Source organism: Mustela erminea, chromosome 10 (genome assembly GCF_009829155.1).
Source record: "Mustela erminea isolate mMusErm1 chromosome 10, mMusErm1.Pri, whole genome shotgun sequence".
Classification (NCBI taxonomy): Eukaryota; Metazoa; Chordata; class Mammalia; order Carnivora; family Mustelidae; genus Mustela; species Mustela erminea.
Genome location: NC_045623.1, coordinates 75,003,488 through 75,029,759, shown reverse-complemented (window position 1 = coordinate 75,029,759; position 26,272 = coordinate 75,003,488). Strand labels below are relative to the sequence as shown.

Below are 26,272 nucleotides of genomic sequence, written 5' to 3'. Positions count from 1 at the left end.
AGGCTCCCTGCTCAGTGGAGAGCCTACTTCTCCCTCTCCCTCTGTAGATCCCCTTGCTTGTGCTCTCTCTCTCACTTTCTCTCTCAAATAAAAATCTTTAAAAAATAATATAAGAAAAAAAAAAGGAAAATCAATAAGTATATTAGAACTCAACATCATCAACCTATAGGATATAATTGATATTTATAGAACACAACTCTAGGGGTGCCTGGGTGGCTCAGTTGGTTAGCCATCTGCCTTCAGCTCAGGTCATGGTCCCAGGGTCCTAGAATCGAGCCCTGTGTTGGGCTCTCTGCTCAGCGGGGAGCCTGCTTCTCCCCCTGCTTGCTACTCTGCCTGCTTGTACTCGTTCTCTGCCAAGTAAATAAATAAAATCTTTAAAAAAAAAATCACTCAGGGCACCTGGGTGGCTCAGTGGTTTAAGCTTCTGCCTTTGGCTCAGGTAATGATTCCAGGGTCCTGGGATCGAGCCCCGCATCCGGCTCTCTGCTCATCAGGGAGTCTGCTTCCTCCTCTCTCTCTCTCTCTCTGCCTACTTGTGATCTTTGTCAAATAAATAAATAAAATCCTTAAAAAAAAAAAAAAGCACAGATCAATATCCATCATCAACAAAAGATTAGCAAGTAGGGGGCTCCTGGGTGGCTCAGTTGTTAAGCATCTGCCTTGGGTTCAGGTCATAATCCCAGGGTCCTGGGATCCAGCCCTGCATCTAGCTACCCGCTCGGCAGGAAGCCTGCTTCTCCCTCTCCCATTCCCCCTACTTGTGTTCCCTCTCTCGCTGTGTCTCTCTCCGTCAAATAAATAAAATCTTTAAAAAAAGATTAGCAATTAAGGATTCAGCAATATGTAAAAAGAATCACATACCATGACCAATTGGAGTTTTTTCCAGGAATGCAAGGTTGGTTCAATATTCAAAAAAATCAATCAATTTAATCTACCAAATTAACAGGCTAAAAAAGAAAACTTACATTATTAAATAATCAGTGCAGAAAACGCATTTGACAAAGTCAGCACCTGTTGATAAAAACCCTCAGGAAAATAGAACTAGAGAACTTCCCCAACTTGATTAAAAAAAAAAAAATTACCAAAAATCTAATAGTGAAACATTGAACACTTTGCCCCTAAGTTAAGGAACAAGCCAAGAATGTCTACTGAAGGATTACTACTACCAAAAGAGTAATGGCCCTAGTAGACAATTATCTACAGGTTTGTCATATTTCTGTGTGTCTTTTAAATAAAATACCGACTGCTCTTTGTCCCAGACTATCTTTTCAAGGATATTGTTGAGCAAACAGTTTTGGAAAATAAAGATATTTCCCCCTTTAGAGCAAAAGGCAGGCATGCTTACTGACTGTAACATTTAGGTTTTCTGAGATAAGTGTTTCTCATTGTAGTGCACACCACTGCACAAGCAGGCATCCATGTGTGTTACCCCCATAGGACTTGAGGGGCAAAGAATTTGATCCAGAAGAGAAAAAATCACATAGTCAATATGAGAATATAAAAAAAGACACCACTAAAAATGTTAAAACACATTAAAATGATAAAAAGATATCATGAACTTATTTCAATGTTTGAAAAATGTAGATGAAAACTGCTAGAAATTATAACCTAACAAAAATGGACTTCTGAAGAAAGAGAAAACATAAATAGTCCTCTAACCATTAAAAAAAATGATCAGCATTTTGAAAAAGATTTTATTTATTTGACAGAGACACAGTGAGAGAGGGAACATAAGCAAGGGAAGTGGGAGAGGGAGAAACAGGTTTTCCACTGAGCTGGAAGCCAGATGCAGAGCTCAATCCCAGGACCCCGGGATCATGACCTGAGCTGAAGGCAGCTGCCCAACTGGCTGAGCCACCCAGGTGCCCCAAATCAGTATTTCTTTTCTAAAATCAGCTTTAGAGAATTCTATCAGTCATTCAAGATAAAATTCTTGTCTTACAGAAACTCTTCTCAAGATTAGAAAAAGAGAATGCAAACCCCAACTCATTTTCTAAGGTTAGCCTAATCTTTTTTAAGGTAGCCTAATCTTAATATAAAAAATCCATCAATGATAGCATGCAAAAGAGAAACTATACACCAATCTTACTCATGAAGATAGCTGCAAAAACTCTACACAAAATATTAGCAAATTGAATCTAGCAGCATATGCCAGGGATAATATGTCATTTAGAAATGCATATATATCATCTTAATAGGAAATAAGTCTAAAAATTTAATGTCTGTTCAATAAGAGATATCTACAAAAAACTATGACAAATGCCATACCTAACAGATGAAACACTGGAAACTTTTCCTTTGAGCTCAGAAATGAGGCAAACTTGCAAACACTCCTCTCCCCAGAAATCTTTAGTAAAAGGGGACACATTTAATCTGAAGAGATACCAGCGTGTACTTAGCTTATGTTTGCCACTTTTTCTGTAACTAACTACAACTCTCCAAGACTGGCGTCTGTTCCTATGCTGCGGTGCTACTGCTAGGAAAATTTGTGAAAGGGATTTTTGGAAAAGACATGTTGGTCCAAGAAAACAAGGAAATGTGCAGTTTTTAACAAAAATGTAGTAGGGAGGATGGCACCCATGGGTGTGCAAATGAGCCCGCTGGGTGAGATGGTGGGGTTGACCAGTAGCGCAGGGTCACAGCTGCCCCACCCACTGCTCCGAGGGGGAGGGGTCCGAAACATTTTTTTTAAGAGGCAGTGGGTGGCTCAGCTGGTTAAGTATGGGATTCTCGGTATCACCCCAGATCACGATCTTTTGGGTTGTGGGATCCACCTGCCTTACGTTCCTAGAGCTCTGAGCTGCTCTTGTTCACTCTGATTCCCCCAACTCTAAACAAGTCTTCTAGAACAATACTTACTGACTGGGGGGGGGAAAGACAGCATATCTTAAAATTTTGCTCAACCCTAGGGAGCCTTGGAACCCCAAATAGCAGTGTTGTTTAACTGTTAAGTTAAAGTTTTATTACTTACTTAACAAGACAAGAACCTATTTTTTTTTTTAAGATTTTTATCTATTTGTCAGAGAGAGCGCGCGCGAGAGCGAGCACAGGCAGACAGAGTGGAAGGCAAAATCAGAGAAAAAAGCAGGCTCCCCGCGGAGCAAGGAGCCCGATGTGGGACTTGATCCCAGAACGCTGGAATCATGACCTGAGCCGAAGGCAGCTGCTTAACCAACTGAGCCACCCAATGGTCCCAAGAACCTATTTTTGACACAAACATTTAGCCTTACCTAAGTAAGGCCTCCAAAAATTGCACTATCAATTCTCTAATGTTTCATTCTGCGAACACCCTTGGTATTTACACCAAAGAGCCAATTAAAGCAGAAAAGAAACGCTATGTAGAAAGATCTGTGCCCATCCTCACGGATACTGGCTGATCCCCCTACGCTTGCGGTGCCTTTACACCTGCCAGCAAACGCTTTTCTTCCATGGCAGGGAATTATCTCAAGCATATCCCTACTGGGCAAAACTTTCTTGACAGGGACATGAAAGGTTAATTTTCACTATTCGAAGAGATATTAGTGGTAATAGTTGCCATGTGTCTATTATGAGTTCTGGTATGTAAATGAGCTAGTCAGGGAACTGCGCTTCCCCGACGTCTTAGCTCCCCCTAGCTCCCCCTAGCTCCCCCTAGCTCCCCCTAGCTCCCCCTAGCTCCCCCTAGCTCCCCCAACCTCCCCCTAGCTCCCCCTACCTCCCCCTAGCTCCCCCTAGCTCCCCCTAGCTCCCCCTAGCTCCCCCTAGCTCCCCCTAGCGTAGAGAGGCCCCCCGCACCTGACTACCCAGCTGGAGAACAGCATGTTTTGTCTTTTCTGTCTTCCACGTAGCAAGCATGTGAGTTTAAAATAACACTTATCCCAGTGTCCCATCACTTGACCAACTTCCCCTGCCCTCTTCCAGCTCTGTCTTTATGACTTCCTCTTGACAAAAATATTCCTGGAGCAAAAGGCGTTTAGGGCAGCCTTGCCCAAAGACTGGGGTAATGCTGAAATGAATAAATGACTGGAAAGTATCTCTAGGAAAACCCCCCTCCATAAACTCTAGTTCCTTCCTCCTTCCTAACCAAGTGCTTCCTTTATGCTCCCACTTCCTTCCTGGCTGTAGTATCTTAACTAAAGTGCTTTATCTCTATGCCTCGTTTCCTGGGACCTATACAGGGTTAACGAGACAGTGTCATTGCAAAGCAAAGCTCTTTTGGTTATGGTGAGCTTCAGTGGGATGCTGTGTGGAAAGCCTAGGGTAAGAAGGGATCCATATATGGTTTGTCAGAAACGACTGCAGTCTACCTGGCTTCAACCCTTCTCACTCTCTGCCACACATCCTCCACCCACTCGCTCTGTCTCCCTCACTCCTGGGTCTTGGCCCATCCTTTCTCCCCTAGAAGACCTAGCCCCTCCCACCTCCGTGACACCTCAGTGGGGCCTCCAGCTCTGACAGCCTCTAAGCCTCCTTGGTGGGTAGGCTCACCGTCCAACCTTTCTTCCTCCCTCTGTAGCTAGTTCTGTGAAGGGAGAGTGAGGGGAATGAGGCTTGGCCCCCTCCTCCTCCTCCTCTTTAGCCCCAGATCCAGCAGGACTGTGGTGTTGCCTCCCCAGCTTCTCCCACACACACCTTGCACGGTAAAAAGGTGCTAGGAAAAGTGCAGGAAGGGGATGGGGGTAAAAGGAAGCGACTTGGTTCAAGGGGGTCTTTGCTTGCTTGGTGGGGACGGGGGCGGTTGGAGCATCAGGCCTCCCCAGGGCCTCTGCCCTTCAACAGCCATCGAGCTGATCAGGACCTGGTCAACTACGACGTGTGCCAGGCGCTGCTCAAGGGCCTGGTGGAGCTGCTGATACCGTCCGTCAGGGAGACCAGAAAACTGCAGCCCAAAATCCCTTACCGGTAGGGGAGTCGCTCAGATTGAGGCTGCGGGGCTGGGCGGGGTGGGGGTTGGGATGCAGGGCCGCCCGCCTCACGGCCGCCCCCTCCGCCAGACTCCTTGGTTCCCCAGCTCACCGCCCACCTGCCGGTGTTCTTGCAGCAGGCCGCGGCGGCCAAAGCCATCGGGTAAGCGGGCAGGGGGAATGGGGATGGGGGTGGAATGCGGCAAGCCAGCTGGCGGGGCCCGCGGGGCTTCGGGCTGCCGGGCGCCGGAGGGTCCCAAGGGCTCGCCGCCGCCCGAATTCCCGGCCCAGGGTCCTGGCGCGCAGCAACACAAGCATCGCGGAGGAGATGCTGCACCTGCGCGTGGTGCACAGCCTGTTGGCCGCCATGGGCAACTCAGACCACTGCAACAGCCAGCGGCAGGCCAGCCTCACGCTGGAGGTGAGCGGCGGTGGCGGCGGGGCGGCGGGGCAGCTGGACGGCGGGGCGGCTGGGTGGGGTGGGCCCCAGGCGAGGGCACCGCAGTCACCCCGTCGCCCCGCCCGCCGTCGCAGTACTTCGTGCAGATGTTCCCGGTGGTGGAGGAGAATGTCCGCCGGTCCATGGGAGAGGAGCTCTACCAGCTCTTCCTCGTAAGCGTCCCCGCCCCCAAGGGTTGGGCCCCCACGGAAGGTCCCGCCTCCACAGCGCCCCTCCCCCGGGCCACACCCCCTGCGCACGCTGCGCCCGGGGGCCTGCCGCGGGAGGGCCCGCCCGGGCTTGGGCTCCTTCCCACCCCCCGGCGTGGTTCCGTTCCCTTCCCCGCCCTTCGGATCAGCGCCAGAGCCCGCAGCATGCCTCCGCCCCGCCCCCACTTCCAAGTCCAGACTGCCCTGGGACCCCAGCAGGTGCCCCTTGTTCCTGTCCTCAGAGCAATGCCGAGGACTTGTACATGAAAATAGATAGCATTCAGGCGGACATCTTGGCGGCCAACAAAGTCAATGTTTCCAAAGGTGAGTGGGGGAGGGAGGGGACCTGGAGCAGAGGTGCAGCGGGCACCCAGACTCAGGCTCGCCTCTCTTGCTTCCAGTATTACACCAAAGTGGCGTCCCCCGCAGCAACACGACCTTTTATCTTGAAGCTCATGACAAGGATCAGCTGGATTACATCTCATTCTTCCAGAAGGAGGATATGGAGGGAAAGGAGTAACGGAGCCTCTGAGGCAATCCAGAAAGGTCCAGGCGGTGTTTCAGGAAGCCTGGGAGAAGGATCCTGGGGTCACGCTCACGGTGACCCCACTGGCCCTAGGTGGGAGGCTGAGGGTTGGGCCTACCTGTAGGGGAGAGGGAGAGCTGCCGGCTGGCAGGAATTCAATAAATAGCCTTGCTATCTGTCTGTTCTCTCTGTAGCGGGGAGGGGGAAAATTAAATAAGAGCTTTTTGGGGCCGGGGTGCCTCTGCTCATCCAGCTTGCCCGGATGGAAGGAACATCAACGTTCTGGAAGATTTAAGGACATAGCCTGAGGAGAGACCCTCACCTCTGCTTCCTCTTCGCAGTCCCCTGCACACTCACCTGCTTGTTCTCCGGTTGCTTCCGCGTTCTCTTTTGCGGATTCATCCTCTCAACACAGCTTCTTTCAAACTGGAGTGACCTTGAGGCTCTTCTCTATCTACTTTTTCACCCTGGTGATCTCATCCAACCCCTAAACTTTAAATGCCATTTATATGCCATTGACTCCCACATGTCCATTTCCAGTTAAATCTTTCCACCTCTTTGTGTCCAAAACTGAACTCCTGATCCTCTGCCACCCTCCCCAGTTCAACTGATGGCAACTCATCCTTTCTGCCACTCAGAACAAACAGCATTCTCCTTAATGTTTCTCTTCAACATCTGCATCCCATTCTGTTGATTTTACCTTCCAAGTATATCCAGAATTCAACCAAATCTCACTACTCTGTTGCTAATACCCTAATCTGAGGCACAAGCAAGGGGAGGGGCAGGGGGAAAGGGAGAAGTGGGCTCCCGGCTGAGCAGGGAGTCCCATGTGGGGCGATCCTGACCTGAGTGGAAGGCAGACGCTTAACCAACTGAGCCACCCAGGCGCCCCCGAGGGTAGTCTTTTTAAACTTAGATTCCGTTACTGCTGAAAACCTTGCAGGAATCTCCATTTTAAGAACAGTAAACCTAAATCCCTTCCTGTGGCCTGCAGAGAGGGTCGTATGCAGTCTAATCTCCCATGATCTCTGAACTGTCTCCTAATTCTCTGGATAGTATAGCTATATGGTTCTTAGAACCTAGAGTTCTTGTCACCTCAGCTATATACCTACATGGTGAGCTCCCTCACCTTGCAACTCTATACAAAAGTCACCTTCTCAGTGAGGGCTACTAATACTACCACTGTGTATACTCTGGTCCCCAAACCCCTTATGCTGCTATTTTTCCCCCCACACCACTTACTACTTTGTATATGATCTGTCTCTCCACCTATATATAAGCTCAACTAAGGGGTATTTTTGTTCTTTACTAATACATCCCAAACACTGAGAACAATGCTTGGCATGCCCATGTTAATGACCGAGGTAATTGTGAGGAAATTGTCATCAAATCAGAGGAAATGAAGTCAGATAGCAGTAATTCTGCAGGTGGCCACAAGAGGGCATCATCGGTCCCTGATACTGTTAAATCTAAGGCAGCCCAGACTTCCCGAACTCAAACTGACTGAACTTTGAGAGAAAAGTTAACAAAATATCTAGTTAAGCTTTCATAAAGTAAGTGGGGTTTTCTGTAAAGGACGAGTCTCTTTGTAGTCTTCAGATGGCCTTTGTAGAATGATGATAAAAAGGTACCCTAGAAAATTTTTTGGAAATTTGAATAATCGGAAAATCCAAAAATCTGGAAGCCACTGTTCTAAGGTGACCATAGTTCAATAAAACAATGGAGGGGCACCTGGGTGGCTCAGTCCTTAAGCGTCTGCCTTCAGCTCAGGTCATGATCCCAGGGTTCTGGATGGAGCGGGCATTGGGCTCCCTGCTCTGCAAGGAGCCTGCTTCTCCCTTTCCCACTCTCCCTGCTTGTGTTCCCTCTCTTGCTGTTTCTCTCTCTGTCAAATAAATAATAAAATCTTTTTAAAAAAAAAAATAGAACTTTTAAATTGAATCAAGTATAATATATATGTAAATCATACACATTACATGGAATTTATTAATACATATTTCCCCCACTGTTTACAAGTTCAAAGCTACAAAAAGTTGAAAGAAAAATACAGTGAATAGGGCACCTGGGTGGCTCAGATGGTTGGGTGTCTGCCTTCGGCTTGGCTCATGATCTAAAGGTCGTGGGATCAAGTCCTGCATCAGGCTCCCTGCTCCTCAGGGAGACTGCTTATGCCTCTGCCTTTGCCTCTCTCTCTGTCTCATGAATAGAAAAATAAAATCTTTTTTTTTTTTTAATGCAGTGAATATCTGTATACCTATCACTCTTGGATACATTTGCATTCTCTCTCTCTCTGTTTACTGAACCACTGTAAAGTTTCCGTTATTGAGGCACATGGCTGGCTCAGTCGATAGAGCATGCAACTCTTTGATCTCATGGTCCTGAGTTCAAGTTGCACATTCAGAGTAGAGATGACTTTTTATTTTTTTTTTTTTTTTTAAGATTTTATTTATTTATTGAGAGAGAGACAAGTGAGAGAGAACATGAGCGAGGAGAAGGTCAGAGAGAGAAGCAGACTCCCCGTGGAGCTGGGAGCCCGATGCGGGACTCGATCCCGGGACTCCGGGATCATGACCTGAGCCGAAGGCAGTCGTCCAACCAACTGAGCCACCCAGGCGTCCCTAGAGATGACTTTTTAAAAACCAAGCTTCAGGGGCGCCTGGGTGGCTCAGTGGGTTAAGCCGCTGCCTTCGGCTCGGGTCATGATCTCAGCGTCCTGGGATCGAGTCCCGCATCGGGCTCTCTGCTTGGCAGGGAGCCTGCTTCCCTCTCTCTCTCTCTGCCTGCCTCTCAGTCTACTTGTGATTTCTCTCTGTCAAATAAATAAATAAAAATTAAAAAAAAAAAAAAAACCAAGCTTCAGATATCATGACATGTCACTACTAAATACTTAACATGATGTTTCTACTAAGAATAAAGACATTCTCCTACATAATTACAGTATCATTATTTTAGTGGTCTGAGTAATGGTCCCCAAATATGTCCACATCCTATGCCTGGAACCTGTGAATATGTTACTTCACATGGTAAAAAGAATTTTGTGGGTGTGATTAAAGTAAGGGTCTTGAGATGGGGAGATTATTCTGAATTAGCAGGTGGACCTGAGATAATCACAAGAGTCCTTATAATTTTTACAGAGGGAGGCAGGAGGATCCAGAGTTAGAACTAGGAGATGACAGGACAGAAGCAAAAGAGAGTGATGTGAAGGCATCACATTCAGTCAGCTTCTAGAAACTGAATGAGGCAAGGAAACAGTCTCCTCTGAAGTCTCTAGAAGGAAGGCAACACCTTCATTTTAGACTGCTGACCTACAGAACTGTAAGAGAAAAGTTTGTGTTATATCACCAAGTTTGTAGTTACTTGTTAGAACAGCAACCAGAAAGCCTATACAATTATAAATATCTGAAATAGAGTGCATATGAAAATTTCTACAACTCTCCCCAAAATGTACCTTCTGTTTTCTTTCCCTTTTTAAAAAATTTATTTTGGGGGGCGCCTGGGTGGCTCAGTGGGGTTAAAGCCTCTGCCTTCGGGCTCAGGTCATGATCCCAGAGTCCTGGGATCGAGCCCCGCATCGGGCTCTTTGCTCTCAGCAGGGAACCTGCTTCCTCCCCTCTCTCTCTCTGCCTGCCTCTCTGCCTACTTGTAATCTCTGTCTGTCAAATAAAATAAATAAAATCTTTAAAAAAAAAAAAAAAAAATTTATTTTTGGGTTACCTGGATGTCTCAGTCTTTTTTTAAATAAAAAAATAAATTTATTTAGATTTATTTTAGAGAGTGTGCATGAGTGGGGGAGGGGCTGAGAGAGGCAGAGAAGCAGACGCCCCTGAACGCATAGCTGGATAGGGGGGCTCCATCCCAAGATGCTGAGATCAAGACCCAAAGAGAAACCAAGAACAGGAGACTTAACCACTGAGCTACCCGGGTGCCCCCGACCTTGAACTTTAAAAGTTTTACTGGGGGGACGTCTGGGTGTCTCAGGGGGTTAAAGCCTCTGTCTTCGGCTCAGGTCATGACCCCAGAATCCTGGGATGGAGCCCTGCCTGCATCAGGGTCTCCGCTCAGCGGGGAGCCTGCTTCCTCCTCTCTCTGCCTGCTTCTCTACTTGTGATCTCTGTCTGTCAAATAAATAAAATCTTTTTTTATTGGAGGATGGGAGGGGCTACACCTGGGTGGCTCAGTGGGTTAAGGCCTCTGCCTGCGGCTCAGGTCATAATCCCAGAGTCCCAGGATCAAGCCCTGAATCAGGCTCCCAGCTCACGGGGAGCCTGCTTCCCCGCCTCTATCTCTGCCTGCCTCTCTGCCTATTTGTGATCTCTGTCAAATAAATCTTTAAAAGAGAAAAAAGTGTTAATTCAGGAAAACCCAGGTGGCTCCGGTTGGGTGTTTGTCTTCCACTCTGGTCCTGATCCCACCGTCGGATGAGGTCCCAGCATGGGGCTCCTTTCTCAGTGGAGGAGCCTGCTTCTTCTCCCGGCAGCTGTTCTCCTATTTTTACTATCAAATTTCTTGCAGAAGAAACGTGAAGTTAGAAATGTTTTGTTCAAAACCTCAACAAAAACGACTAGGAAATATTCCGCCGCAGCTCAAACTAATATTTAGTAACGTTTCTAGCAATCTACTTGAAACAGATCTAATTTTCCACATCTTTTAATAAGCCCTGCAAACGCAAGGGCTCAAAAAATTGAGTAAACACTCAGAATTGTTCCTCTCCACGGAAATCTTTAGTAAAAGGCGAAAGATTTATACGATCTGAAGAGAAACCAGAGTATGCTCAGAAACCCGCTCACACAGAGCTCGGGTGACTGTCACTCCTAGAACAGCAATGGTAATTACTTAGCCAAAAGAGTCACGGACATCTGCCTTTATCTCAGTCAATTCTGTGTTAGCAGTCTGATTTCTGGAGAGGGGGAAAAAAAAAGTCAAAAAAAGAGAAAAATCTAGCCGTTTTAAAATAAGAAATACCATGGGTGCAGGGCATTGTGGGTATGTAAATGACGCTTAGTCACCACTCTCGGGTTGCCGGAAATTCCTTAGATCGTTTTCCTGCTAGGCCTGGAGCCACCACCTGGGGGCAGGGCAGAAGCCAGATTTGCAGGGAAGTAAGATGCCCGATTCAAAGTCTCATTTTTTTGTTGTTTTTGATTTCATTTTGTTTTATAATTGACACTCCAAGGTAAAATTTATCTTGAATTAAAAATTAAAATTTAGGGGCGCCTGGATGGCTCAGTGGGTTAAAGCCTCTGCCTTTGGCTCAGGTCATGATCCCAGGATCCTGGAATCGAGCCCCGCATCGGGCTCTCTGCTCAGCAGGGAGCCGGCTTCCTCCTCTCTCTCTCTGCCTGCCTCTCGGCCAACTTGTCATCTCTGTCTGTCAAATAAAAATTTTAAAAAATATTTTAAAAAAATTAAAAATTAAATTTGAGGGGCGCCTGGGTGGCTCAGTGGGTTAAGCCTCTGCCTTCGGCTCAGGTCATGGTCTCAGGGTCCTGGGATGGAGCCCCGCATTGGGCTCTCTGCTCAGCAGGAAGCCTGCTTCCCCCTCTTTCTCTGCCTGCCTCTCTGCCTACTTGTGATCCCTGTCTGTCAAATAAATAAAATATTTTTAAAAAATTTAAATTTGACCTTTTTTAAGTCTTGAAAATAATTGTCTTCATCCATTCATTCAACAAAAATGTATTGAACACTGTGTCAAACCCTGTGCTGGACCTTAGGAATGTTCGGTGACCCATGGGCCAAGCGTGGAAAAATTCTTCAAAGCTGGGTGATGAAGCGCATTCAGGGTAACACCATAAGCAGTCTGAGCCGGGATAGTGAAAGAACAAGCGGCTAAGGACCAAGGACCTGATTCTCACATGCCAGAGAAACCAAGTCTCTCTAAAGGACAACGTTATCAGATTAGTAGCATAAAGCAGTACCTGGTGTTATTGGTGTTACGGGTTGAATTATTCTTTCCCAAGTTCATTTGTTCAAGTCTTTACTCCCTATCTCAGAGTGTGACTATTTAGAAATAGGGTCACTCCAGGTGTAATTAAGTTGAGGCTTCCAGAACTGTGTAGACATTTCTGTGGTTTAAGCCACCCAGTCTGGGGTGTTTGTTATGGAACTCTAGAAAATACACCTGGGTACTTGCTAGATATGCAAATTATCAGGCCCCACCCCCCAGGCCTATGGAGTCAGAAAGGGGTAGGGGGCGGGGGAAGAACCCAAGCGTCTGGGTGAACAATCCTCGCGTGATTCTGATGCGGGCTATATTGCGAACCACTGAACACTCACCACTCCGGCTCAAGTTTGAACACCCACTCAGTTTGGAGAGTATAGCCAGCAAGAAAGCCAGAGAGAAATAAATGATGGCCCAGACTGCCCTAGGAAGGAGTGCAAGGTGAGGAGAGGCAAGCCACTCAGACCCCTGGAGAACAGTGGCAGGGGCGGCTGGGTGGCTCGGTCTGTTGTGCGTCTGCCTTCCGTTCAGGTCAGGATCCCGGAGTCGTGGGATCCAGCCCCACACTGGGCTTCTTGCTCAGCAGTGAGTCTGTTTCCCCCTCTCCTTCTGCCCCTCCACCTGCTCGCTCGCTCTCTCTCAAATAAGTAAAAATCTAAAACACACACACAGTGGTCTACGTGTGCAATTAATTAGGAAGGCTGGGGGGAAACCAGGAGGGTGCACCAAAACGAAATCAAGGGCGGAAAGACGTTTCAGGAAGGGAGTCGTCCCTTCTGTCCAATCCGGGAAATGGAGCGGCAAGGTCCACAGGCTCCGCCAGCCGGGCAGTTGCCGGCGACCTGGCCAGAGGGGTTTCCAGGGAGCTGAGAGCTGGCGGGTGAGCGGAGTTCAGGAAGCAGGCAGGCGGCGCAGACAGCTCTAGGGACAACGCTGGCCCTGAAAAATCAAGAGACCAGGAGACGGGTTCTGGAAAGGCGGGAAATCTGCTCGGCGGGGAGCCTGCCCCCCCCCCCCGCCACCGCCTACTTAAGATCTCTCTGTCAAATAAATAAAATCTTTAAAAAGAAAAAAGTGACGTGTTTCAGAATGCCTGGGTGGGTCAGTCCGTTAAGCGTCTGCCTTCAGCTGACGTCATGATCCCAGGGTCTGGGTATCGAGTCCCGTATCAGGCTCCTTGCTCCTTTGAGAGTCTGCTTCTCCCTCTGCTTGCTGCTTCTCCCGCTTGTGCTCTCTTGCGCTCTCTCTCGCTCTCTGGCAAATAAATTTTTTTTTAAATCTTTAAAAATTTTTCTTTAAAGTGACATGTTTCTTTTGTGCTAATATGACTCCTCTGAATGACCTAACTAGATTAACTGGTTACCAGGCAAATTGAGCCCACAAGAAAGGAAGCCAATATTTAAATTACCAGGTTATTGTCTGACCCATTGAGATGATTTATTTTCAACGTAAACATATAAACTCAATGCGAGATGCCTAACTAAAGCAAGCACCAGCAAAAAAACCAAGATAGTTTTTCTTCTAAGGTTTAGGCTTTACCCAGAATTCCTTATACAGGACCGAGCCCATACCTAGGGTCATTGCTCCTACAACAAAACCTTGGGCTGCCATATGCACATGGATCAGGTGAACAGACATTTTAGTATTTCCCCCCGCTCTTCAGTTTATGTAATCCATATACAACAATTGTTGCAAACCCCGCCATTTCAATGGGAACAAACGGTGCCTCTCTAGCTTTTCAGATAAGTTTAGATCCCTGATCTTCATCATACGAAGGAGAAACATCTGTGCCAGTTGACATAGTGGAGGAAGAATCCTACCATGACGGGACTTAGGCTCTAACTCATCATGTGACTCTTGATCTCAGGGTTGTGAGTTCAAGACCAACGTTGCACAGAGAAATTACTTAGAAAAGATAAATACCAATGAATATGGAAAAACATATGCACAAGTGATTATTTTTAATAATGCAGTATCATTTTTTAGAAGATTTATTTATTTATTTGATAGGTGAGTGGACGGGCAGAAGGTCTAGAGAGAACCCTGAAGCGGACCTCCCAGTGAGCTTGGAGCCGGATGTGGAGCTTGATCCCAGGATCCCAAGAGTTCATGATCTGAGCTGAAAGGAAGTCAGCTGCTTAACGGACTGAGCCACCCAGGCACTCCAGATGCAGTATTATTTGTAAAAGCAAAATGCTGCTAAATAATTTAAATTCCTATCTACATGGACTGTTTACAGTTTATCTGCACAGCGTAGTATGAAGCCAAAAAAAAAAAAAAAAAAGAGGGAGATCCCTAAAGACCGATATTGAACAATTTCCAGGATACATTTTTGGTTGATTCAAGTAAGGTGAGGGTGCATCTTTTGTTAAGGGAAATAAACTAGGGGTGCCTGGGTGGCTGAGTCAGTTAAGTGCCTGCCTTCAGCTCAGGTCAAGCCCCATGGCTCCCTGCTCTGCAGGAGGTCTGCTTCCTTCTCTCTCTCTCTTCCTCTGCCCCTCCTCCCTGCTTGTTCTCTCTCTCTCTCTCTGTATGTGTCTCTCAAATAAGTAAAATCTTTTCTATTTTTTAATTGTAAAAATTTTTTTAATAATTTTTTTTTTTTTTAAATGGCGATGTACCTGGGTGGTTCACTTGTTAAGTGGCTGCCTTCAGCTCAGGCCACAGTCCCCGGGTCCTGGGATCAAGGCCTACATCAGGCTCCCTGCTCAGCGGCTTCCCTGCTTGTGTTCCCTCTCTCTCTGTCAAATAAATAAATAAATAAAATCTTTAAAAAAAAAAAAAGGGAAATAAGCTATGTGTTTGTTTGTCATTATTATAATTATTATTTCCAAACAGAATCACGGATTAAACCAGAAACTAATGAACACAGGGTCAGAGGGAATGAGGTGGAGAGGATGAGGACCAGAGTGACTTCTCTGAGTTTATATATTTTTATGGTTTCAGCAGGCAACTAAAAGACTACATTTCCCAGCCTCCCTGGATTCTTACTATCCCCATGTGACTAAGTTCAAGTTAAAGTAGAGGTGGAAATATTATAAGTAGATGTAAATGAAAGTATCCTCAGTCTCTGTAAAGTATTTCTGAGACTATGGGGGGCTATGAGGTATGGTGAGCACTGCCTGATGAATCACAGACCTGTACCCCTGAAACAAATAATACATTATAGGTTTAAAAAAAAAAAAAAAGTATTTCTGAGACTTTGAACAGGATGGAGTAACTCTTCCTTTAACTTTTTTTTTACCTGCTTCCTGAGCAGGGGGCTGGGGGGTGGATGATGGCTGTAATGTCAGCAAACTTCTTCCTGTGACAATTGGGGTAAGGAGCCCTGATTTGTATCATTTGCCCATTTTTGTGGGTGTAAATATTCCCACCATGCCTGATGTCAAGCTACCAACTCGAAGTCACTAAAGATGGGAGTTGAGAAGAGATACACACATGAAGGGGCCAGCCCCAGCCCTGAGCCAGTGGGTCATACACCGATGGCCATGTGCAGCCACAAGGGCAATAATTCGGTAAGGGATTCACAAGATAAAAAGATGTAAAATGTGGCCCCTGGGTGGCTCAATCAATTAAGTGTCTACCTTCAGCTTAGGTTGTGATCCAAGGGTCCTGGGATGGAGTCCCACACTGGGTTCCCTGCTTGGTGGGGAGTCTGCTTCTCCCTCTGCCTCTGGCTCCCTCTCTCTGTCTCTCATGAGTAAAATAAAATCTTTTTTTAAAAAGATGTAAAAAATGACATCAAAAATGTAAAATGTGGTAGGTGGGGGAGAGTAATAATGCTGAACTTTACAGTGGGATCAAACAAGTTATCAACTTCTAACAGATTATTCTAGAGAGAAGTTATTCTATGTAAGCCTCTTTTTTTTAATACAACAGAACAAATCCACTTTACCTTTTTTTTAAGATTTTATTTATTTATTTAACAAACAGAGAGAGATCACAAGTAGGCAGAGAGGCAGGCAGAGAGAGCGGGGGAAGCAGTCTCCCCGCTGAGCAGAGAGCGGGATGCAGGGCTTGGTTCCAGGACCCTGAGATCATGACCTGAACCGAAGGCAGAGGCTTAACCCACTGAGCCATCCAGGTGCCCTACTTTTCTTTTTTTTAAGATTTTATTTATTTATTTATTTATATGAGAGAGAGAGCATGACAGGAGAGAGATCAGTGGGAGAAGCAGACTCCCTGCCGAGCAGAGAGCCCGATGTGGGGCTCGATCCCAGGACCCTGGGATCATGACCTGAGCCGAAGGCAGAGGCTTTAACCCACTGAGCCGCCCAGGTGCCCCTCACTAAGTTTGAATCCTTGAGGGGTAAAGCATCCCATGGATTCTGTGTCCAATGACCACAGCCGGAAGATTGCTTTGGAATCTGGCATGAATCATGCCACGGTTTCCATGGGCCCCAATTGTCCTTTCCCCAGATTACTCAGGTTTTGTTTTGTTTGCCACAAGGAGTCACTATGTCATTCTTTGCTTTGTACATATAAGCGTATCTCTTGCCTAGAGAGCATTCAGTTTAATCTCTAGCACAAACTCCTTCAATTTTCAGAGCTGTGTTCTCCCTCTGTCCCAGAGACCTGCTTGTTGGCAACAAAAATGGCCCTGAACCACAGCCTTCCAGATACTTGTCATTTTAGAAATCCTGTCCACAGGGGCTCCTGGGGGGCTAAGTCCAAAGAGTGTCTGCCTTTGGTTCAGGTCATGATCTCAGGCTCCTGGGATCAAGCCCCATGTCAGACTCAGCAGGGAGCCTGCTTCTCCCTCTCCCTCTCTGTGTTCTCTCTCTTTCTCTCAAATAAATACATTTTTAAAAAGAAAGAAATCCTGTCCATAGCAGGTCTCCACAGGCTCCAAAATGGAGGAAAGAAATCTTTATAAGGTTTTCCTTTTTAAACATATTTAAAGCACATTTGAGGAAATGTTTACATCTATTAAATTGTAGTACTGGGTGTTTTTTTGTCCTCTGTATTTTTCCGTGGAGTTAGAAATAATTCTTTTTTTTTTTTTTTTTTAAGAGAAAGAGAGCGAGAGAATGAGTCTTAAGCAAGTTCCATGCCCAGTGCGGAGCCCATCTCGGGGGTCAATCTTACAACCTCCAGATCATGACCTGAGCCGAAATTACGAATCTAACACTTAACCAACTGAGCCACCCGGACACCCCTCATGACAAATTTTTAAATATTTTATTTTTTATTATTTTTTATTTATTTATTTGACAGAGAGAGATCACAAGTAGGTGGAGAGGCAGGCAGAGAGAGAGAGAGAGAGGAGGAAGCAGGCTCCCCGCTGAGCAGAGAGCCCGATGCGGGACTCGATCCCAGGACCCTGAGATCATGACCTGAGCCGAAGGCAGCAGCTTAACCCACTGAGCCACCCAGGCGCCCCCATGACAAATTTTTAAAATAAAAATTAGAGGGGCACCTAGGTGGCTCAGTCCTTAAGTGTCTGCTTTTGACTCAGGTCATGATCTGGAGTCCTGGAATCAAGAGTGCTGCATTGGGGCACCTGGGTGGCTCAGTGGGTTAAGCTGCTGCCTTCAGCTCGGGTCATGATCTCAGGGTCCTGGAATGGAGTCCCGCATCGGGCTCTCTGCTCAGCGGGGAGCCTGCTTCCTCCTCTCTCTGCCTGCCTCTCTGCCTACTTGTGATCTCTGTCTGTCAAATAAATAAATAAAATCTTTAAAAAAAATAAATAAAAATGAGAAATGAGGAAGGAGAGATGAGAAAAGTATGAAACTCTTACTATGGAAATTACTTCACCTAGTAAAAAACACATCTCGGGCGCCTGGGTGGCTCAGTGGGTTAAGCCGCTGCCTTCGGCTCAGGTCATGATCTCAGAGTCCTGGGATCGAGTCCCGCATCGGGCTCTCTGCTCAGCGGAGCGCCTGCTTCCCTCTCTCTCTCTGCCTGCCTCTCCATCTACTTGTGATTTCTCTCTGTCAAATAAATAAATAAAATCTTTAAAAAAAAAAAACACATCTCGAAGTCTGATGTTTGAATCAATTTCAAGATTTGTGAAGCATTAATCATATGAGTCATTTAAAAAAAAAAGGTCTAGTGTGAAAATTAAGTCAAAATTGTACCAATGTAAATGCATGCATGGTGAAGATTCTTTAAGGTGAAACTCAGTGAAGCTATTTGTTTGGTTATTTATTTATTTATGTTATTTACTTAGTTGACAGACAGAGGTCATAGGCAGAGAGAAAGAGAAGCAGGCTCCCTGCAGAGCAGAGAGCCTGATGCAGGGCTCCATCCCAGGACCCTGGGATCATGACCTGAGCTGAAGGCAGGGACTTTAACCCACTGAGCCACCAGGTGCCCCTAAATAAATAAAATCTTTTTAAAAATTGTCTATTTAGCTCTTATGCCCACTTTATTTTATTTTTTTTACGAGAGAGAGAGCATGCATGTCTGTGCATGCCAGGGGTGGGAAGTAGGCAGAAAAAATTAATTTTTCTTTTTTTTTTCTTAAGGTTTTTATTTATTCATTTGAGACAGAGAGAGCATGAGCAGGGGAGAGGGAAAAGCAAGCTCCCTGATGAGGCAGGAGCCGTATGTGGGGCTCATTCCAAGGACCCTGGGATCATGACCTGAGCATGAGGGAGATGCTTAACCATCTGAGCCACCCAGGCGCCCCAGCAGAGAGAATCTTTTTTTTTTTTTTTAGCAGAGAGAATCTTAAGCAGGCTCCATGCCCAGAAGAGGGCCTGATGTGGCGCTTCATCTCATGACCCTGAGTGACATCATGTCCTGAGCCAAAATCAAGATACGGACGCTTAACCAACTGAGCCACCCAGGTGTCCCAATCTCATGCCCATTTTAAAGTTTATTTATTTTTTAGTAATCTCTATACCCAATGTGGGGCTCACTCACAATTCCAAGATGGAGAGTCACATGCTCTTCTGACCAAGTCACCAGGTGCCCTATTAAAATATTTTTAATTTGTTAGTACTTACTTGCCTTTTTATTCTATATTTTGCTCATTTACATATTTTTCTATCACTCTTACAAGGTTTGTCTAGCTTACTAAGACTTTCAAACAGCTTTTTTTTTTTGAAGTAGGTTCCACGCCCAGCCTGGGGTTGAACTCCCAGCCCTGAGGATCAAGAGTCAGATGCTCTACCATCTGAGCCAGCCAAGCACCCCTCCAAACAACTAAATTTTCTAAATTCTTTTTTTTTTTAAGATTTTATTTATTTATCAGAGAGAGAGAGGGAGAGAGAGCGAGCACAGGCAGACAGAATGGCAGGCAGAGACAGAGGGAGAAGCTCCCTGCTGAGCAAGGCGCCCAATGTGGGACTCGATCCCAGGACGCTAGAATCATGACCTGGCCAAAGGCAGCTGCTTAACCAACTGAGCCACCCAGGTGTCCCTAAATTTTCTAATTTTTTCACAGATTTCTGCCTTTCTCCTCCCTCTCTTATTTTGTTGAATCTCAACTTTGTAGCTCTTTCCCTAATTATTGAACAATGTATGAAGAATGTTTTCAGCTGCAGGTTAAAGAAAACATGAATAAAGATGGCTTAAACAACCAGGTGGGTTTTTGTTTTGCTTTGTTTTGTTTTGTATTTACACATGGAGCCTTGATGGAGGTGGTTGCTGACTTTGATTCAACTGCTCACCCTCCAAGAACCCTCGGGCTCTTCTCTCCTACTTGGCTGCCCTGAGTGTGTTGGATTTTTGATCTCATGACTATCCACCTACCTCATGATCACAAGGCAGCTGTCAGAACTCCAAAGGGAATATCCATGTCCAAGGCAATAAAAAAGAGGATGATATGTTACGAGCAAGCCATTGTCAATGTCATTTCATTCCCTCCTATTAGAAAAGAACATATCCTCCCCCTCTCTCTCTCTGCCTGCCTCTCTGCCTACTTGTGTTCTCTGTCAAATAAACAAAATCTAAAATAAAATAAAATAAAAGGAAAGGAAACAACATATCCTGCCCAGAAGCCCCCAGAACATTCCTGCTTATATCTCATTGGCCAGAAACGTGTCACATGGCCCGCTCTCATTGCATGGGAATCTAAGAAAGCGGGTTATTTAGTTCTTCCAGGCCCTAATGGAGACATGAGTAAGGAGGCTGGGAATAGCTGTTGGGTTAGCCACCAACAGTGTGTGTGTGTCATAAACAACCGGGCTCGTTTGTTTTCAATCTTCCTTGTTTTCTTTATCATTTCCGGATGCCTTTGGGGTGAATCCTCACCCTGATGTTGTTGCTCATTGTCTTATTTGGGCTGTGACCATTCTGCTCTTCAGTCCATGTATGGATTTCAACTATTAAAACTTTCATAATTGGTATTTCCAACCAATTCTTCCTGTTTATTCCTGCCTTATATTAACAATGTCCTCCCTTATTTTTTTTTAAGATTTTATTTATTTATTTGACAGAGAGAGACCACAAGTAGGCAGAGAGGCAGGCAGAGAGAGAGAGAAAGGAGGAAGCAGTCTCCCTGCCGAGCAGAGAGTCCAATGCTCAACTCGTTCCCAGGACCCTGAGATCATGACCAGAGCGGAAGGCAGAGGCTTAACCCACTGAGCCACCCAGGAGCCCCGTCCTCCCTTATTTTTTGAGGATATTTATGATGCTTACTTTAAACTCAGGTCCAGTAAGTCGGCCTCATCAAATATTAGTTTCTCAGTTTGCTTTTCTTTTCTTATAAATGTGATCCCCTTTGAGTTCATATTACTTTGGGGATGTCAGTGAACTTGGCAGGAAAGGGTTAAAGTCCAGACCCTAATATATGGAGAAGGAGGTAGAGAAGTAATGTTTAAGGTTACCTGGTTTAGCCCTACCTAGCCGGGATGGAATACTGGTCCCTGCTGCAGGCTTCCTACCTCCGGCACAGCAGTGGGGCATGTGACTATCTACTCAGGGCCCTGGGGAGTGGGGGTGGGGAGGGGAGGGGCAGGGCCGTGCTGAGCACAACTGAAAAATCTCCCTCAGCCTCACCCCCACCTCAGTTACCTGATCTTCTCTCTTGGCTGCCATCACAGTCCCCACACCTGGCCCCAACCAGCCTCCTCATAGATTTCTCCATTTTTTACTTTAGTTTCTCAGATACTCAATCCCTTCTCACTCCTATTTCTCCTCCTCCTCCTTCTTCTTTGCTGCTGTTAAGCAGAAAATTTCAAGCAAACAAGAATGCAAGAATGCCATTTCTAGGGCACCCTGGGTGGCTCAGTCTGTTAAGCATCTGCCTTCACAGCTCAGGTCATGATCCCGGGATCCCACATTGGGATCCCCGCTTCATGGGGAGTCTGCTCTCCCTCTGCCCCTCATTCCACTCATGTGCTCTCTCCTCTCTCGCTCTCAAATAAATAAAATTTGAAAAAGAAAAGGATGCCATTTCCATCACCCAGCACGCATGATCATCAATTCATGGTCACCATTATTTCCTACATCCCAACCCCACACTGCTGGCCCGCTGAATTATCGGATTTTTTTTTTTTTTTTTACAGATTTTATTTATTTATTTGAGAGAGAGAGTGCTAAAGAGAGCACGAGAAGGAGGGAGGGGTAGAGAGAGAGGGAGAAGAAGACCCCCTTCTCCAGGAGGGAGCCTGCTATAGAACCCAGGACCCTGGGATCATGACCTGAGCCAAAAGCAGATGCTTAACAACTGAGCCACCTAGGCGCCCCTACTCCCAATTTTTTTAAAACCACAACCCAATCAAGATTCATGATTTGTGGGGTGCCTGGGTGGCTCAGTGGGTTAAAGCCTCTGCCTTCTGCTCAGGTCATGGTCCCAAGGTGCCGCATCTGCTCTCTGCTCAGCAGGGAGCCTGCTTCCTCCTCTCTCTGCCTGCCTCTCTGCCTACTTGTGATCTCTCTCTCTCTGTCAAATAAATAAATACAATCTTTTTAAAAATTTAAAAAAAAATCCATGATTTGTGTTTGGTTGTTGTTTGTATTATCTTCTTTTTTCTTTCTTGTATTATCTTTTTTTTTTAAGATTTTATTTATTTATTTGACAGACAGAGATCACAAGCAGGCAGAGAGGCAGACAGAGAGAGGAGGAAGCAGGCTCCCCGCTGAGCAGAGAGCCTGATGCGGAACTCAATCCCAGGACCCTGGGATCAGGACCTGAGCTGAAGGCAGAGGCTTTAACCCACTGAGCCACCCAGGTGCCCCTCTTGTATTATCTTTTAATCTAGAACTGTCTTTATACTTTTTTCTTGGTAGGAGCTTTTTGAAGAGACCAGGCTAAATATCTTGTAAAGTGTCCTGCATTCTAAATTTGCCTCATTATCCCTCCTGGTGTAGTTCAGTTCGTTCCTCCATCCCTTGCATTTCCTGGAAGCAGGAAGTCAAGTCTAGGGGCTAGACTGGATTTAGGTTATACATTTTTGGCATTGTTATCTCTTGGATGTTTCTGTGTAGTTCATATGATAGCCTATCAGGAGACACATAATGTCAGGTCGCTCATAACTGGTGATGCTAAGTTTGATCACTTGGTTGCAGTAGGGACTGCCACATCATCCATATAAAGGTATGCTTTCCCTTTGTAAACTGTCAGCGCGAATTACTTATGGAGCAATACTCTGGCATCCTGCAAACATCCTGTACTCAGTAACCTTTCACCTACCACCCACTAAATCATTTATTTCATTGGGAGTTGTAGTATAGTTCCAGAGGTTTTCTTTTTTAATTTCAATGCCTTTATTTAAAAAGTTTTTGTTATTTTTGTCCAATATATCTGTTACTTTTTATATATTGCTCTATATTTTCACAATGATTTTTTTTTAAAGATTTTATTTATTTATTTGACAGACAGAGATCACAAGCAGGCAGAGAGGAAGGCAGAGAGAGAGAGGAAGGGAAGCAGGCTCCCTGCTGAGCAGAGAGCCTGATGCGGGACTCAATCCCAGGACCCCGGGATCATGACCTGAGCTGAAGGCAGAGGCTTTAACCCACTGAGCCACCCAGGTGCCGTTCACAATGATTTTTTTAAGATTTTATTTTATTATTGCTTTTTTAAAAAAATTAAATTTATTTATTTTCAGCATAACAGTATTCATTATTTTTTCACCACACCCAGTGCTCCATGCAATCTGTGCCCTCTATAATACCCACCACCTGGTACCCCAACCTCCCACCCCCCCGCCACTTCAAACCCCTCAGATTGTTTTTCAGAGTCCATAGTCTCTCATGGTTCACCTCCCCTTCCAATTCCCCCCAACTCCCTTCTCCTCTCTAACTCCCCATGTCCTCCATGCTATTTGTTATGCTCCACAAATAAGTGAAACCATATGATAATTAACTCTCTCTGCTTGACTTATTTCACTCAGCATAATCTCTTCCAGTCCCGTCCATGTTGCTACAAAAGTTGGGTATTCATCCTTTCTGATGGAGGCATAATACTCCATAGTGTATATGGACCACATCTTCCTTATCCATTCATCCGTTGAAGGGCATCTTGGTTCTTTCCACAGTTTGGCGACCGTGGCCATTGCTGCTATAAACATTGGGGTACAGATGGCCCTTCTTTTCACTACATCTATATTTTTGGGGTAAATACCCAGGAGTGCAATTGCAGGGTCATAGGGAAGTTCTATTTTTAATTTCTTGAGGAATCTCCACACTGCTTATTATTGCTTTTTAAAGATTTTATTTATTTATTTGGCAGGCAGAGATCACAAGTAGGCAGAAGAGAGAGTGATCACAAGTAGGCGGGCAGAGGCGGGGGTGGGGGGAGCAGGCTCCCAGGAATCTGAGATCATGACTTGAGCTGAAGGCAGAGGCTTAACCCACTGAGCCACCCGGGCGCCCCTAAGATTTTATTTTTCAGTAATCTCAATACCCAACGTGGGGCTCAAATTCACAACCCCGAGATCAAGAGTCATGTGCTCTATCAACTGAGCCAGCTGGCACCCCACAATGATTTATTTTTTAAATCTTTCTTTTCAATATTAAGCATAACAATTTTATAGATTCTGATTATTCTATTACCAGCTCAAGGAGCAGAGGGCCTTTTTTTTTTCTGTCATGGTAATGTGTCTGCGGTCATATCCTAGAGTTCCTGACATATATATCCTTAATCTAATGGCTTTGTATTTTCTAAGGTCTTGAAGGTTTCATTATTCTCAGACCATGGGCCTCTCCAGGGTCAGTTTCCCTTACTGCTCTGACTTCTGTCTTCCTTTTTAGCACAAAGGAATTCTCGACTTTGAAAACTGAGTTTCCTGTGGGTTTTACTGGTTTTGGACTGCTCTATGTTAATTAATTTTTTAAAAGATTTTATTTATTTATTCGAGAGCAAGACAGAGAGCCTGAGCAGGGGGGACAGGCAGAAGGGGTAGCAGATTCCCCACTGAGCATGAACCCTTATGGGGGGCCTGGATCCCAAGACCCTGAGATCATGACCTGAGTCAAAGTCAGACACTTACCCAACTGAGCCACCCGGGTGCTCCTTTCCATGTTAATTTCTTGACTTTCAGTTCCTACAACGGGAGGCAAGGAGGTTTATTACCAATGTAGGGCCAGAAAAAATTCACTGGATCTGGTCCCTAGCTTGCGGAACCGGAAATAAGTCCTCTGCAAAAACCCATGTGCCCCAAGGGTTCCACATAGGCCTTGGGAAAACAGCATGGAAGTTTGCAACTGCCTGGACCCACAGGTAGAAAAAGCAAAAAATGTAGGAATGGATCCAAATTTACATCAGATTCCTAACACAGGAGGTAGAGAAAATAACATAATGCACACTTATGTATAAGCATGATTCATGTAAAAAAATGAAAAGTTATATATTTCTGCAATACCCTCTCTAATCTCATTATCCTCTCTGCTGGAGGCAACTGCTCTCCCAAATCTTTAGTGTTTATCTTTCGCAAATATATCTTTATTCTTTCATTACATATGTATGTATCCTTAAGCAATATCCCACTTCTACTCTCTCTAATTAGGCTCTTACCCTCAATAGTTCACCAAATTGTTCAAGGTCATCAATGACTTAAGTGCTAACAAAGGATATTTCTATGCCCTCATCTTATCCGCCCTTCCACAGCTCTCCTGATTTCTTTCCTCCTTCCTCACTCCTTCCTAGGCTTCTACTCCCTGGTTTTCCTCAGCCTTCAAACCACCCTAATCTCATATCCTGCTGCTTCTCCTCTGCCCTACCTCAAAATGCTGGCCTGCTGCATGGCTCAGTTACGGATGTTCTTCTAGATCCCATTCAGTTCCATGACAGTTATATACAACTACATGAAAATGGCTACCAAATCTCTATCTCTGGCCTTGATCTCTCCCTGAGCTCTTAGCTTGTATATTCACTGCTCACTTGACACTTAAACTCTCAAGTCTTGCAGACATCTCATACTCAATATTACCATAATGGAACTTATACCCTGTATACACACCTGTTTCCTTCACAACCCCACTCGCCCATTTCAGGAAATAGTTCATCATCTACCTACCCAGTTGCTCTAGCCACAAACCAGTGATCAACCGTGATTACTCCTTCTCCTTCACACCCATATCCAACCCGTCAACAAGACCCATCCATTTCGTCTCCTGAAATTTAAGCCATTCTCTTAGCTACATTTCCATTATCCCTTCCCCAGGCTAGGCCAGCATAATCTCTTGCCTACTAAATGATCTCATTTCCAACCTATCTTTTTCAAAATAGTTGTCCACATATCAGAAAGACTGACATACGTAAAATCAAATGTTACTCAGATCTTGTCACTCCTCTGTGTAAAATTCTTCAAAGACTTCTCATTTACTAAGAGAATTATTACCATGCTACATGCTTTCACCCCTCTCCCCCCTCCTCTTGCTTTCCAGCCTCAAGGGCTTCTTTCAGTTCTTCGAACAAGATTAAGTTCTTTCCTGCTTCAGGGCCTTTGCACACGCCATCCTCTGATCTTAGTCTGGGATGCTCTCCACCTTCCTGCCCTCCGCTTTGACATAGTTTGTTCCTTCTTGTTCTCTAGACTCAGGTTAGGTATCACTTCAAAGATTTCTTCCCTGGCCACTTTATCTAAAGTAAGTTCTGGGTACCTTGGTGGCTCAGTCCTTAAGCATCTGCCTTTGGCTCAAGTCATGATCCCAGGGTTCTGGGACAGAGTCCTACATAGGGCTCCCGGCTCAGCAGAAGCCTGCTTTTCCCTCTCTCACTTCCCCTGCTTTTGTTCCCAGTGTCAAATAAATAAATAAAATCTTAAAAAAATAGTAATAAAGGAGGCTCATCCATTATGTCCTCTCTCAGATCTCAGTTTCCTTCAGAGCACTTCCCACAGCTTGTAATTTACTTGTTACTTTGTTTTGTCCCTGTTC

The 26,272-nt window shown here is 45.5% G+C and overlaps 1 protein-coding gene, 1 non-coding gene and 1 pseudogene across 2 annotated transcripts in view; 1 reads left to right on the top strand and 2 right to left on the bottom strand.

The window, feature by feature from the left end:
• The window catches only part of ARMH1 (armadillo like helical domain containing 1), a 54,556-nt gene extending 48,391 nt beyond the window's left edge, over positions 1 to 6,165 (top strand). The window contains exons 10-15 of the mRNA XM_032303737.1: positions 4,562 to 4,880; positions 4,974 to 5,049; positions 5,178 to 5,307; positions 5,421 to 5,498; positions 5,777 to 5,858; positions 5,936 to 6,165. Coding sequence (XP_032159628.1) covers positions 4,562 to 4,880; positions 4,974 to 5,049; positions 5,178 to 5,307; positions 5,421 to 5,498; positions 5,777 to 5,858; positions 5,936 to 6,054 — 804 coding nt within the window. The 3' untranslated portion in view covers positions 6,055 to 6,165. The remainder of the gene's footprint in view (positions 1 to 4,561; positions 4,881 to 4,973; positions 5,050 to 5,177; positions 5,308 to 5,420; positions 5,499 to 5,776; positions 5,859 to 5,935) is intronic.
• A 4,548-nt stretch (positions 6,166 to 10,713) lies between these two features.
• Positions 10,714 to 10,829, bottom strand: LOC116568323. Its single transcript, XR_004276547.1, has one exon. It is a non-coding gene; the product is annotated as a U5 spliceosomal RNA (small nuclear RNA).
• Positions 10,830 to 13,519: 2,690 nt separating this feature from the next.
• LOC116567910 lies at positions 13,520 to 13,799 on the bottom strand (annotated as a pseudogene).
• Between the last annotated feature and the right edge of the window lie 12,473 nt (positions 13,800 to 26,272).